A 14,091-nucleotide genomic window follows, 5' to 3' on the forward strand; every position below is an offset into this window, starting at 1 on the left:
AAAAATCTAAAAACAGCTTCAAATGAGAAGCTGTTGAGAGCAACTTCTCAAAAAATAGATTTTTTTTAGAGGAGAGAGAAAATATGGATTTAAAGATTGAACTAATTTTGTAACAAAAAAATCGCTTTTATATAGCTGTATCCAAACAAATTAAATTATTTTTTAAAAAAGTGAATTTTATTACGGTAAACAAGAGCAAAATAGATTTTGATTAATCTCTAAATTATTTTATGTCAAAATCACTTTTATTTTAATCCGTAACAAACGGGCCCTTACACTAATATGTATAAGAAGTAGAGAAATAGAGAATTAGACAAAATATAATAGAGAAATAAAGAAAATTTGCAAGTTGTATGGAAGGCTTCTGCTACTAATATTCATTTTCATCAAAGTGTATATATAATAATAGTACAAATCAAAGAAGCATTACAATCAAATGCTCATTCTCACAAATATATGGCTATAATCCTTCTCTCATCTACTATGGTGTATTCAAACCACATATAAACACACATACAACAACAATTTTGACTTGCATATCTCAAAAAGTCTAAAAATATCCAACACAAGCCAAAAAAAGAAGTAAGTTATACAATAAATAATAACACTATCATTTAGTCTCCATCGCCAAATATTCTTGTAGTAGCTGAGTATGTTCCTAAGATCCCACTTATCACCCCCACAATAATAATCAAAATGCAACTTGTTATCTGAAAATAAAATAATTAACATGAAATATAATTAGTCTCGTAAACATATATTTAGTCTCTCTTGTCAAAAAAAAAAATATATTTTTAGTCTCTATGAAATTCAAGTCTGTTCAAGTTTGGCTTCTACATAAATTTTATTCAATTTTAGTCTCTTTTTACTTTTAAAGAGACTATTTAGTTTGAGGGACTAAAAACACACATATTTTGTAAAAAAAAATGGTTTCAAAACAAGGACTTAAATTGAAATGAATGTAGGGACCAAATTTATATATATATATATATATATATATATATATATATATATATATATATATATATATATATAACCCTAATAAAAAAATGTAAAACAAAGAATGATTGCAAAGAAGAGATTATTGAAATACCTGCATAGTTGATAATCTGCCACTTTGCAGCTTAAGATAACATGCACAAGGATATATAAGTGCCTATCATGAAACATGAAAAATATGTAAACCAATCTGCTTTCATGGTTTATTTAAATAATAAGAAAGGTAAAACTTGAAGAGATAACTTACAACTATCATTGACATCAAAGAACCAATTAGAGCCATCACAGAACCTGCAGTAAATTTGAACAAATAAAGCATCAATTAAACACCGAAAAATTCATTGTCTTTGTCAATATAACCCGTTTCTTGTTTCCTATAATTAACATTGTTCTTGGAGGAAGAATATTGCAATAGTGAGTAACATATCGGCATTTAAGAAAGCAATGTGCGGCATGGTTTTAAATTGCGGTTGTTATTGCATATATGCTGCAAAACTTGAGCAAATGTGGATGCAATTGCAGTCACAATTGCCGTAGAGGAGATCTCTAAAACCTTTATATTGCAGCCGCAATTGCAGTTGTAGGATATGATGTGCATGAATATAACATTGACGTTAATCACTAGTGGGTCAAATAGGTGTTTTGCGTCATTGGGTTAGCTATAAGCTATGATGTATAGATACGAGTACAATACCCGATATGGGTATTAGTACGAAATATGGCAAATTGTTAAAAACAAAGGTACGGGTACATTAATATAACCATGTGTTTAAAATGAAAAGGTAGAGTAATATTATTTGTATTTTAACTATATGTTTAACCACACTTCTATTATTATTCTTTTGAGATTTACTTTTTTCTTTTTTCCCGCGACCTCCGCTATTTTCATCACAAACAAAAGTAAAGAATTAAAAGACAGTAAGAAATTAAAATAAAAAGTGGTCAAACACCATCGGCTACATTTTTTTATTGTATCCACCACTGTGAATCAACCAAGTAAAAATGAGTATGAATCGGTACTTGCAATACTAGTACCATACGGGTACCCAGTACTGGTACGTACCCGATACGGGCACGTTACCATTTCAGAAGTGCCCATATGCTTTAGAGGCTATAAGTGATTTTTGAGGTGAGAATAGATGTGTTTCACAAAAAGCTACAAACTATGAAAATAAAAAAGTAAAGAAAAAGCAATGCACAAAGGTAGTAATAATGGTATGGACAATACTTACCAAAATATGGAAAAGAGAGGGCCACAACTAAACTTGAAAGCACTAAAGCTGTTCTGATAAGAATAGACATAGGATAACATCTTAGCCTAGGAGAAGGGACAAGTTCCTCTATGCTTGATGCAATAGGCAATAATGTTAAGGCATATTTTGCCAGAGGAGTCACAACCTATATATAAAATAAAACACAGAAATTTGTTAAAATGTGTCATCTATGTGATAAAACATGAATTTAAAGCATAGTAGGCAAATCCCGGATAGTGGTGCATAGCGGCCGACCCTAAAAGTGGGATAGAAGGATAGCATATAGCGGTATGATAAATAATGGCCATCGATATTTGATTATTTTTTGGACAAGTTACATGAATAATACTATAAAGTATAAACAAACTATATTAATATAAAATTATCCCATTTGGGATTGGCCTAGTGATTGACTTGGGATCTTGGAGTGTGCTCCTCTGTTCGATTCCCTTTGGTGCGAATTTCGGTGGGCAAAAGTCCATACAAAGCTTTGCTCTGGCTTAGAACGGGGACCCCGCAAGTGGGCGGTGGGATTGGTCCCCTTGGATTAGTCGGTCCTTGGATCGGATATCGAGTTTTAAAAAAAATATATAATTAAATATAACACTCAAATCTCATGAAACATTCATAAATAGAAAGAAAAAAAAAAGCATAAAACAAAAGAAAACAGATGAAGAAAAAAAGAACATTGAAAGAGAGAAGATATCCCCATGTCGTGTTTTCCAATTGAAAGATAGAAGAGTGTGTTTCCCATCGTAGGTGAGAAGAGATAAAAATTTGAAAAGTGTTAGGGTCTACAAAATGCCCTCAAAAAGGTTTTAAAAATAGGGTCAATTTAGAAATTTTCTACTAAAATCAAATAGCAGCTGAAGCGGCAGCTATTTGATCTGGCACCGCAACTACGAATACCATAGTGGTTTGTCGCCGCTACGCCACGCGCAACCGCTATAGTGCTGCTTTCGGCCGCTATTGACTACTCTGATTTAAAGTAAAAAAAGAATAAAGGAAACAAATTTTGCTTTCTTACAGTTGTCCAAGTTGCTATCTTTGATGCATATAACTCTTTGGGCAGGTTTAAGGTAAACTGGGATTCAGTTTTGTCACCAAATAATAAATACCCAACTGCTCCTACACTGGTGTACATAACAAGACAGAAAGCAAAACTGCACAAGAAAATAAAATGAATGAGAATTGCTCTTGAGCAAAACTGCACTAATATTTGACTATGACAAAGAAAATATAGTAGTTATTAATGTCAAAACAACTTCTGTTGAAGGTTTGTTCCTTTAGTTATGCCAAAATTAATGAGCATCATCATGGTTTAAAATCGCGGTAGAGGTCGCATTTGTGCTTATGCTGCGAAGTGCGAACCTCTATATTGCGGTAAAATGCAGACAAATGCGGCCACAATTGCAGTTGTGATGCCATTGTGGAGACCTATAAAATCGTCATATTGCACCCGCAATTGCGGTTGCGCAGCGTAACTTATAAGCATGAATAGAATATCAACCACTTATTTTCTTACGACAATTGCCATATTTTACTTTACTCTATGAAATGAGAAAAATCTCAAACATAAATAGAGAATTTTATACTAACCTGATATATAGAACCAATGGGAATTTGGATTGATCCTTCATGGCAGAGTAGACATTTGGAAAAACTGCATGGCCAGCAAATCCAAAACCAAAGAGACCAATTGATACAGATATTTTTTCAATGTCTATAAGTTTGTTTCCTGGATTAATAATTCCAACTTGGTCTATTGCACCAACCCAAAACAAGCAAAGTGCTACAACTATTGTAGCAAATATTCCTCCAACTGAATACAAAAGTAAACAATAATTAAGATCAAAATTTTAAACTTCAAAGAGAGAAGTTGTAAAATAATTAAAGAAAATATTGTCAATCGCGTATTGCGAAAGATAATGGTATGTTCAAATTCTGATATGCAACAATGATATTGTGCCGTTATAGCTGCTATTTGACAATATTTTGTACTAATAGCATATCGCGGTCAATGGAAAATTGTTCAGATTCCGCTACGCTAGAGTGCAGTTATAGTCGTTATTTAACTAAACTATAAAGAACGTATGATTTTGATCAATAAACTAACCTGAAATATATGAAAGTAGGCTTAGATTTCTCAACCAAACTGTTGGTAAAACAAGAAGAGCTGCGGTGATGCCGAAAACTTGATGTGTACTAAGTTCAGTGCCAGCAATGAACATGCTGGTGTTGGGGAAAAGTGATGAGAGATTATCACTTATAAGTGTTAAAAACTCAACACAAGAAGCCTACAATAAGAACTATGCACTTTTGAGCATACATGAGAAATTAAATTCAGCAAAACAACTTATAAAAAGAATTGTAAGCAGATCAAATCTTGAACTTACAAATAGTTCCATGTATAAAACGATCTGCAATTGGACAAAACATAGTTGTTAGATTTCACTTTATATTCAAAAGTGCACACAACAGACATGCACAAGTTGTTTTAAATTGCAGTCAAATGCCGCCAATGCGATCTCAACCACAGTCATGAAGACGACAAAAACCTTGATGTCGTAGTCAAGATCGTGGTTGCATACCTTTTTCGTAACTCGGTCCTAATAATTATATTATACTTGTAATCCGGGTTTCAAACAAAGGTCAACGAAAGCGATCTAAGCCTCAGAATAGCAGTTTTTTATGTTACCAAAACCACAACATGACCGCTTTTGAGGCCATATCAGCCGTATTTCATCGCGATTCTATACAATATTATTGTTTTCACCACGACCACGACTGCTATTTAAAACCATGCTTGTAAACCTTATTATTGTACTCACCGCGATCCCCAAGCGACCAGCAGTTCCAAAAGCAGCTTGGCCAATATCTGGATAACTGTGGAGTCCAGGGTAGCTTTGTAAACACCTCATCAATAAAATTCCAGTATAGCAACAAATGACAGCAAACAGTAGCAGTAATGTAAGGCTCAACAACCCTCCTTCTTTTACTGCATATGGCATGGTCATAAGTCCTATCCCACATAATAGATTTGTTCCTTCATTCAAAACAAATTTGATATAAGTTCTTAGAAAATAAACACTCTAAGACATATAAAGGGCAACCCGGTGCAATAAAGCTCCCGCATACGCAGGGTCCGGGAAAGGGTCCCACCATTTTTCTGTGTATTGTACACAGTGTTACCCTGTATTTTACACAAGAGACTATTTCCAGGACTTGACCCCGTGACCTTTCAGACACGTGACAACAACTTTACCAGTTGCGTCAAGGTTACCCCTCTAAGACACATGCAGATGAGAAATAAATTATAGAGCAAATTAGTGATACCATTAATTACTGATTGTGCAACGGAGCATTGCCTCTGTGGTGTTGGAAATTCAGAGGTAGAGATTTTTGGACAGCTAACAAGTGATTGATCATGAGATGTTGTCGAAGTTGGATCCTTTTCTTTGATTGAATTTTCCTCGGAAACAAGAGGTATAGTTAAAGAATTGTAATCATCTTGGTTTTCCTTAAAGAGATAACTACTCTTCCCTGCAGAACCAAGTCTCCTTAGGAAACTAATTCCAGGTGGTGTTACACTTACACTGGTTAACATATCCATCGATGTCCTATACATAAAATCAAACAAAGTTAGTACGCGTTTGGAAAACACCAAAATCGCAGTGGATCAGAAGCTACATATTTAATATAACATCGATTATATCATATGTCGACGTGATGTTGTGATTGAAGAACAACACTAAAATCATTTGCATCAAAAATTTCTTGGGAAACAAATTGTGTGTTATCCGGCATAAATGAAAATCTGTTTCAATGCCATAACAACCCATATATTCAAATTAATTTGCCTATAAATTTTATATTATGTGTTAACATTACCATGAATGAATTTCATTATATTAAAGAGGTCATGATTCTCATCGATTCTCATCTTTCTCCAACGACAAATTAATATATCATAAAATTCAAGTACAAGAGATACTTCAACCCGATAAGCAGAGCTAATAAAGAAATGTAGTAATTTTCATCTAAAACCGAAACCGATAATTAAAGAGACCCAACTCAAGCGACAAAAGCCAAATCCATACAAAATTATACGAGACAAATTGTATAGCGAACATGTACATATTTTTTTAAACCAACCACGACAATGGGTCATCAAAAAGAAGAGGGCATCCCAACTAGGGTTGCACCCCCGCAGGATTTGAATGTAGAGAAAACTAGAGGTGATGATGTAAATAAAGAAAACATAAATACAAAAATCAAAACAAGGATACAAACCATAATTTTTTGAAGAATATACAAACCATAATATAATTAAGAAATGCATCATAAATATTACCTGTAGGTTTGAGGCCATGTGGTGTTAAAATCAACCTCATTGGATAAATTTCTTGAAGGAGGTGAATTCTTATTATCTGATGATTCGGTATCATCATCATCCGTTTGATTTTCAAAATCCCTATCTGCTTGATTTTCTTCATCATCCGTTTGAAAATCATCTTCACGGTCAAGCTTGTGATCAAGATCTTCATCAAGCTTCATTTCACCTCTTTGCATGCCAATTCACACCCTTGTTATCAAATGGTGTTGTTCCTTAAATTCCTATAAACTTTATCTTATAAAGAGAGAGAGAGAGAAGAAAACAATAATTAAAAATATCTTTTAAAATTGAAAACAAGGAGACATTTGAATATTGTTTGAGGTTGCTTTGAACTACGTTGGCGTACAAAAGTTTGTGTTACATATGGAGGTGACGGCTTGTGATATATATCAGAAAAAAAAATATATGATTAATGTATTTCTAGGTTTTTGTTTCTTTTCACCAAGAAACTTGCGATGGGTTGTATCCTTACTAGTGTAACGCCCCGTGCCAAGCACGGGATACATTTTATTTAAAATTATTTAATAGGTTGTACATATGAACAGATTTTTTAAATATCATTGTTTTGTTTCTTTTCATCCATAATTTCGGTGTTATGTGGTATTTTATCTTCATATTTAAAATTGAAACAATAAATCATCATTTATTGAGATAAAAAAATGTTAAATTTTATGAAGAGATGGCTATTTTTGTGAAAGTGATAAAACATTTAGCAAAAGTATTAACCTAAAAGATAAAAACACTATAAATAATTAATATATTCCTAAAAAAATAACCAATTAGTAACAATTCATTTTTTTAAGGGAAATTAGTAAAAGTTCATATTAGATTTGGTTTATTAGTCATTCAATATATCCATTTATCAAATGGATATGATTACCTATGTTTTAATTTTTCACTCTTAATAAAATTATTATTATTTTACTTAATTTCAATACTCTCTCAGATCTCAATTATAAACAAAAATACCTAAATTCAAAAATTTAATTGTATCAATTATTATTCTAGGTTTCATAAATAATACAACATTCTCAAAAGTGTCATCTATTAAAACTTTCTTTCATGGGAATATAAAAGTCATTAAAAATAAACTTACATTAAGACAATCTATAACATAGAAGACCTAGTCTATTCTTAACTAAATCTTCACTAATATGAACATGTGTGGAAGACCATCAAATAAAATCATTGATAGATAGGCCTAAAGTACCCAACTTATCTGCGCAACAGTTTTCCTCTCTGAACATATAGGACATCCTGAAATTCATTAATTGCAATAGAGTAAGACAATTAAGTTATCTATTTCTGATATGCCAAGGAACAATTTGAATTACTTGATGGCTAAGGTAACCATTTTTGAATCACTTTCAATCCAAATATTATGCCAATTTTTCTGGTAAGCACATTCCATTGCAAGAATGGATGTCATAATCTAAGAAAACAGAACATTACAAATAGCAAGGTTTGAAACAAAACAACCAATACTCTCTCCCTGATTGTTTTTGTAGATGCCTATAGAAGCTGTTGGTCTTGGATTGCCTTAAGTTATGTCATCAGTGTTACACTTTATCCAACTATAGATAGGTGGCTGTCAAATAACCTCGATAATTTTGGTGTTCATTGATGATGAGTAATCATTTGAAAAGCTTTGAAAATAACAAAATCAAAGATAGTTGGACCATTTGTTAGCTTTGTAAGGTTGCCAGATAGAGAAGCTTGAGTTGTGATCATAGCAATAATTGCATTTCTGACAAGTCTTGGGTTTTTTTTTTTTTGTGACAAAAGTCTTGAATTATTGAATCTGATTATTTCTACAATACCACATAGGATAAACAACATTAAATAGAGACAAAGTAAGTTATATTTGATTTGAGATTAAAAAAAATAATTATTTATTATATTTAAGATTGGAAAGAGTCCCTAAAAAAAATATTCGAGATAGTATTTTTCTCGGAAACAAATTATCTATGAAGAGAGAAAAAATGAGAAAACATTTTTATTTAATATCTTCCCTCAATTTTAAAGACTAGGCGTAACTCTCGAATATCTCCCCAGTGAAGTCGCCAGCTGTTTTATCTTGGTTTTTCGGGTGTCAAACATTGATTACGTTCGAACCTTTCTAACCGGTGATATCTTATTTTTTCTTGGGAAGGGAAAAAGTAAGCAAAACCCTTGAGAATCGAGGTCCGGGAGTTGTTTTCGCTACGGGAAGGTGTTAGGCACCCATAACGACTATAGTATCCTATAGGAACCGTCTTTAATTTCTACGCGCGCGCTTTATTTTTAAATGCTATTTTGAAAATGTTATTTACACCTAAAAGTTACTAAATGAAGAATTGGAGGGAGAAGAATGTTTTTGGATTTTTATTTTAGTTGAATTGAAGGAATTTTGTTCCTTGCCTACGTACCCGTTTAAGGGATCAAATCCACCGTAGTTCTCTCTCAAAAATGTTTTTGTTTTTGTTGGTTGATTTTAAGTTTGAAAATGGATTTTGAAGAATAGAAAGAGGCCTCAAGGGCATGAGATTAGGAAATTGTGAGGTTTGATTAGTGATTTACAAAAGGAGTCGAAGTTTGATTATTTTCATTGAAATTTGATTAAGAAAATGGAACAGAAAATGCAATGGGATGTTGGATCCCAAGGTTTATTTGGAAAAGCTTTGAGTGAAGTTGTTCACATTTGTTTGGAAAATTGGTTTTTTCTAAGTATAAACCCTAGGCATTCATCTAAGCATACAATCCTAAACATACATCTAAACATGCATATTCTAGCTACTTATCTAAAGTGGTGTGTGTGCATGTGTCGGTGCTTGTGTCGGTGTACATTATTAGAGTCCATTGTCCTTTACATCGTACCCTAGATACATTCTATGGCCTCTTTGCCAAGAAAATTAAAAGCATGAAAGTAAAATATTACAAGAATTCCTAAGTGTTTACATTCTAATTTTTGTACAAATTAAGTTGCAAGAAAGAAATAGAGATGAATATGGTATGAAATGATGATGCTTATGAAATGATGAGGCATGAAATGAAAGGAGTTAGTAGCACATGACAATATCAAAGGAAATGAAGCAAGAGAAACACTAGAATATAAAGGATAGAAAATGAGTGCAAATATAGCTAAAATTTGTTCATAAAATGCAAGAACCAAATGACCTATAATTCTCACATTCCAATATATTCTTAAAGGTTTAGAGTCAAGCCTTGGAATGGGAATTAAGGCCACATGATTTACTTGGCATTTTAAAACCAACTTCAAGCATATTTACATTATTTAACTACACAATGACTTGTAAGCTAAGTAACCCACCAAGACTCACAATTATGCAACAATATTAAACACAAACAGTGGCTAAACTTTATGGAATCAAATGGCATAGGTCACACCTATTCACCAAGCAATTGGAACTAAAATCAAACAAATTTTCACTTATTTTTAGCACAAAATATGACAAAAATACCAAGAAAATCAACACCTTATTTTTTAACCAAATCTTAGCATATGAAAATTATCACAAAATGCTACAAAAATATCAAGAAGCCTACATGAATTTTTTTGGAATTTTTTTTAAAAAAATACAAGAAAATTGCTAGTTTTAATCAAGAATGGTGAAAAAGTCACACATATTTTTTTATCAGGTTTTATTGTGAAACAAGGTTATGAAACGTCAAGAAAAATTATCAAAAAAAGTGGAAAATTGTTTGGAATTTTTTGAAGAAATTTTTATCATGCAGGAGGTGTAAAAAAGTGGGAACAGTGTGTAAAATAGCAACAAATTTGCAAGAAAGCGAAATTCAGCAAACACAGACCCAAGCCCAAAGGTTTGAGATGAATCTGGGTGATCCAACTACCTTGCAGCCATCAGATCAACCCAACTCCACCTCAAACCCTAGATCCAAGGGTTGAGGGCGCGTGGTACACAATAAGCAAGCTCAAGCACACAGAAGGTCCCAATCAGGACCGTACAGCACATCATACAGTGGATCTAACGGCTAGAAGGCAAGCAGAGGCTAAACCAGGGCGAACCAGACTGGTTTACATGAACCGGTCCGGTTTACGCCCTATAAAACACCTGAGGCCGGTCCAACCTTCACAATTCACCTCTCTTTCTCTCTCCAGGGTTCGTTACAGAGCAAGATGCTCTCTCTTCTCTCTACACCTCCGGCGGGTTTCACCGCCGCCGGCGGCGATTCCGTCGCCTTCTACCTTCGTAAACCCTAAACTCCTTGATCTATGACTCATCTTATTCATCTCTTTACAACAAACACGAATCTAAGGCTTAAACACACAAGGACTTGATGAATCAGCGTAGATCGGGTTCAAACTCTTACGGTTTCAAAATATTTCCAGTTTTTCAAAATCTTTTTCGACGAAAGCAGTTTGAACTCTTTGGATCTGTGCTGATCTATGAACATACGACATACATGCACTTTCACTGAGATCTTGAAAGAAAAGAACGATGACGAAGTGTTTACCTGTGGTTGGATCGGAGGAAAACGAAGCGAATCGCTTCAGAAAACTTCTCGGAAGATTTTGATTTCTCTGGTGAGTGGTTTGTTGTTGTCGACACCGAAAATAAATCGGTGAAGTTCTACTTTCTTCTTCTCTGATTCAATTCTTCTTCGTCTCCTCTTCAGTCCTCTTCTTCTCTTTCTCAATTCTTGTGATCGCGTCGAATCCGTCCAGTTGTTGATGGATTCGTGCTTGAATTGCAAGGAATCAGGTTCAGTGATGAGGATTCTTGCAGAGAATCACTGAGAACTTGGATTCAAAAAGAACTTGTTGAATTGTGAATGTTTTCGTTTTGATTCTCTGGAAACTTGCGTAGATTTTGTGTATCTGAGGGTGAATTTGATGATTTGCGTTGATTTTTGTGTTTCTGGAGAAACAGTTAGGGTTTTAGAGGATGAAGTTCATCATGAACTTCATCGTGTTCTTGGTGAAAAGTGGCCTTTGATTTGTTTTTCTGGAAAAATGAAATGGAATTGTGTTTGTGGTGATTTGTGATGAGTTGTATGATTCTGACTGGAGTAGCAATGATTGGAACCTCTTATATAGCTGACATGTGGACATATGCCCCAATAGAAAATTGACATGTGGACAAAAACCCTAACTGATTCGGCCTTGGCATAATTTTGGACATTTGGACCCTTTCTGCAATTTTTGAAAGTTGGAGGACCATTTTACAAAACTTTGGACAAAAAAGGACTTAAAAAAACTCAAAAAATTCGAAAATAATGAAAAACTTAAAAATAAAAGTTTAAACTAGAAAAAGGGCCTATATGCAAATTTTGGAAATATTGGGACTTAAAATAAAAAAAAGTAATAAAATTGACTTAAAAAAACGTAATTTGAAATAAACGTAAAGCGAAACGACTAAAATTTGACAAAACGGACTAAAACGAACCAATGGCCTAAATGAGGTACTTTAAAGTACCTCTCTGCCGAAAATTCGTGTGAAATGACTAAAATGCCCCTGGGGCTGAAAATGACTAGAAATGACTCAGATGCAGTTGAAAAATGGATTTTTGACAGAGATTGAATCAAAGACTCATACAAGCAAAAATAAAAGACTCAGAGACAGTTTTTAGGATTTAAATAGTACTTTGACACTTGAAAAGACTAAAATGCCCCTAGGGGCAAAACTGACTCAAAAATGACTTCAAATGCAATTTTTAAAACGGATTTAGACATAGAATGAAACAGAGACTTATTCACACTACTTGAAAGGACTCAAACAAAATTTTGAAAGACTGAAAGAATTTTGACATAGGAAATGACTAAAATACCCTTGCATGTGAATTTTTGCAAACAATATTGAAATAAAATGCAGAGAAAGATGCAATTGATCAGAGACAGTTCAAATGACTTATAATGCAAGAAAAGAAAAATTGACTAGTATTTTTAGGTCCAAAATTAGGGTATAACAGCTGCCCCTATTTAAGTTTCTTTGTCCGGAGAGTCAAGAGACGAAGTCTTAGAGTTGACGGGACGAAGATACTTAAATATTAACATTTGCACTGCTTTTGGACATAAAAATACGCTTTCAGAGTTTCCAAGATATGAATGTTATGCAATACTTCGATTATGAATGCAAGACAAACAACTGGAGTCTATGGAACCTGTCATGTCACTGGGGACTCCGGTGGACATTGATAGGGTAGACAAACCAGGGGGTAAGAAAAAGGGTACAAGTTGTTCTTTGGGTCGAACTGGCCACTTGACCAAGGAATACAAAACAAGAGATGGGTGCAAGCTGTTCTTGGGATTGAACTTGGCACTTGACCGGAAACATGGACATATAGACAGATACGAGCTGTTCTTTGGATCGAACTTGACACTTGGTTGAAGATACAAACAGATAGGCAGACACAAACTGTTCTTTTGGGTTGAACTGGCTGTTTGGCTGAAGACATAGACAAAAAGGGTTGATACAAGCTGTTTCTTTGGATCGAACTTGCTTGTTGGATTATCACCACATCATGTAGGAGAGCACAGACTGTTCTCTTAGAACGAACTTGTCGTTTGACCGAATCAAAGCATAAGCTGGGTACAAACTGTTCTTCAGATTGAACTTGTCGTCTGGCTGATAACAAAACATGAGCTGGGTACAAACTGTTCTTCAAATCGAACTTGCCGTTTGTCCGGGAACATAGGTGTACAAGTAGGTACAAGTGGTTCTTTTTGGATCGAACCTGGCACTTGACCAGTAACAAGATACAAATTGAAAGTCTGGCCTAACAAGATACCACTTGAGGGTAAATTGTCATTGACTTAATCTGAGAATAGACATGACCATTTTTGTTGGCCCAAGAGTAAATTGACATTGATTTGGATTGAAAATTGACATTGAAAGAGAGATTGAAAGTTGAGATTGAACAGAGACATAGACATAGTCATAGACATTGGATTGAGAGTTGCAATTGAAAGAGACATTGGAAATTGGAATTGGATTGAGACATAGGCATTGATATTGGATTGGAGAGTTGCAATTGACATTGAAATTGGATTGAAATTGGATTGAAAATTGACATTGACATTGGATATTGTCATTGGAATTGGAATTGACATTGACATTGATATTGACATTGGAAATTGACATTTGATATTGACATTTGACATTGACATTGACATTGTTATTGGAGATTGCCATTGAATTTGGAATTGAAATTGGGGATTGGAAATTGCTTCGAATTTGACAGTTTGACATTGAATTGGATTTGGAATTGAGGTTGCTTCGAATTTGACAGTTGACATGGTTTGGAATTGAGATTGGAAAGTTGCGATTGCGCCGAATTTGACAGTTGAAATTGAATTGAATTTGACATTGGAATTGGAATTGAAATTGAAATTGAATTTTGACAGTTGACAGTTGAAATTGAGATTGAAATTGAAATTGAAAATTGAGTTTGACAGTTGAAATTTGGATTGGATTTGACAGT

At 33.8% G+C, this 14,091-nt stretch overlaps 1 protein-coding gene across 1 annotated transcript; it reads right to left on the reverse strand.

Moving 5' to 3' along the window:
• Positions 1-349: 349 nt before the first annotated feature.
• Positions 350-7,091, reverse strand: LOC146907565 (Transmembrane amino acid transporter family protein). Its single transcript, XM_085726085.1, has 11 exons — positions 6,607-7,091; positions 5,589-5,872; positions 5,084-5,298; positions 4,649-4,672; positions 4,369-4,549; positions 3,852-4,074; positions 3,280-3,415; positions 2,232-2,397; positions 1,247-1,290; positions 1,094-1,156; positions 350-710 (listed from the first exon to the last, which is right to left on the reverse strand). Exons 1-11 carry the CDS (start codon positions 6,822-6,824, stop codon positions 615-617), a joined length of 1,650 nt encoding a protein of 549 aa, XP_085582211.1. The 5' UTR covers positions 6,825-7,091; the 3' UTR covers positions 350-614.
• Positions 7,092-14,091: the final 7,000 nt, after the last annotated feature.

This window comes from Medicago sativa, chromosome 7, assembly GCF_051527215.1.
Source record: "Medicago sativa cultivar Bolivia chromosome 7, Bolivia_mono, whole genome shotgun sequence".
Lineage (NCBI taxonomy): Eukaryota > Viridiplantae > Streptophyta > Magnoliopsida > Fabales > Fabaceae > Medicago > Medicago sativa.

Bases quoted from the DNA above. Each gene is read 5' to 3' on its own strand.
- LOC146907565 (XM_085726085.1), bottom strand. From the start codon at position 6,824: ATGCAAAGAGGTGAAATGAAGCTTGATGAAGATCTTGATCACAAGCTT. The intron at 5,299-5,588 runs GTATCACTAATT...TTTTGAATGAAG, and splicing joins TGCACAATCAGTAATTAATG to GAACAAATCTATTATGTGGG. The intron at 4,550-4,648 runs GTAAGTTCAAGA...TTCTTATTGTAG, and splicing joins TTTTATACATGGAACTATTT to GCTTCTTGTGTTGAGTTTTT.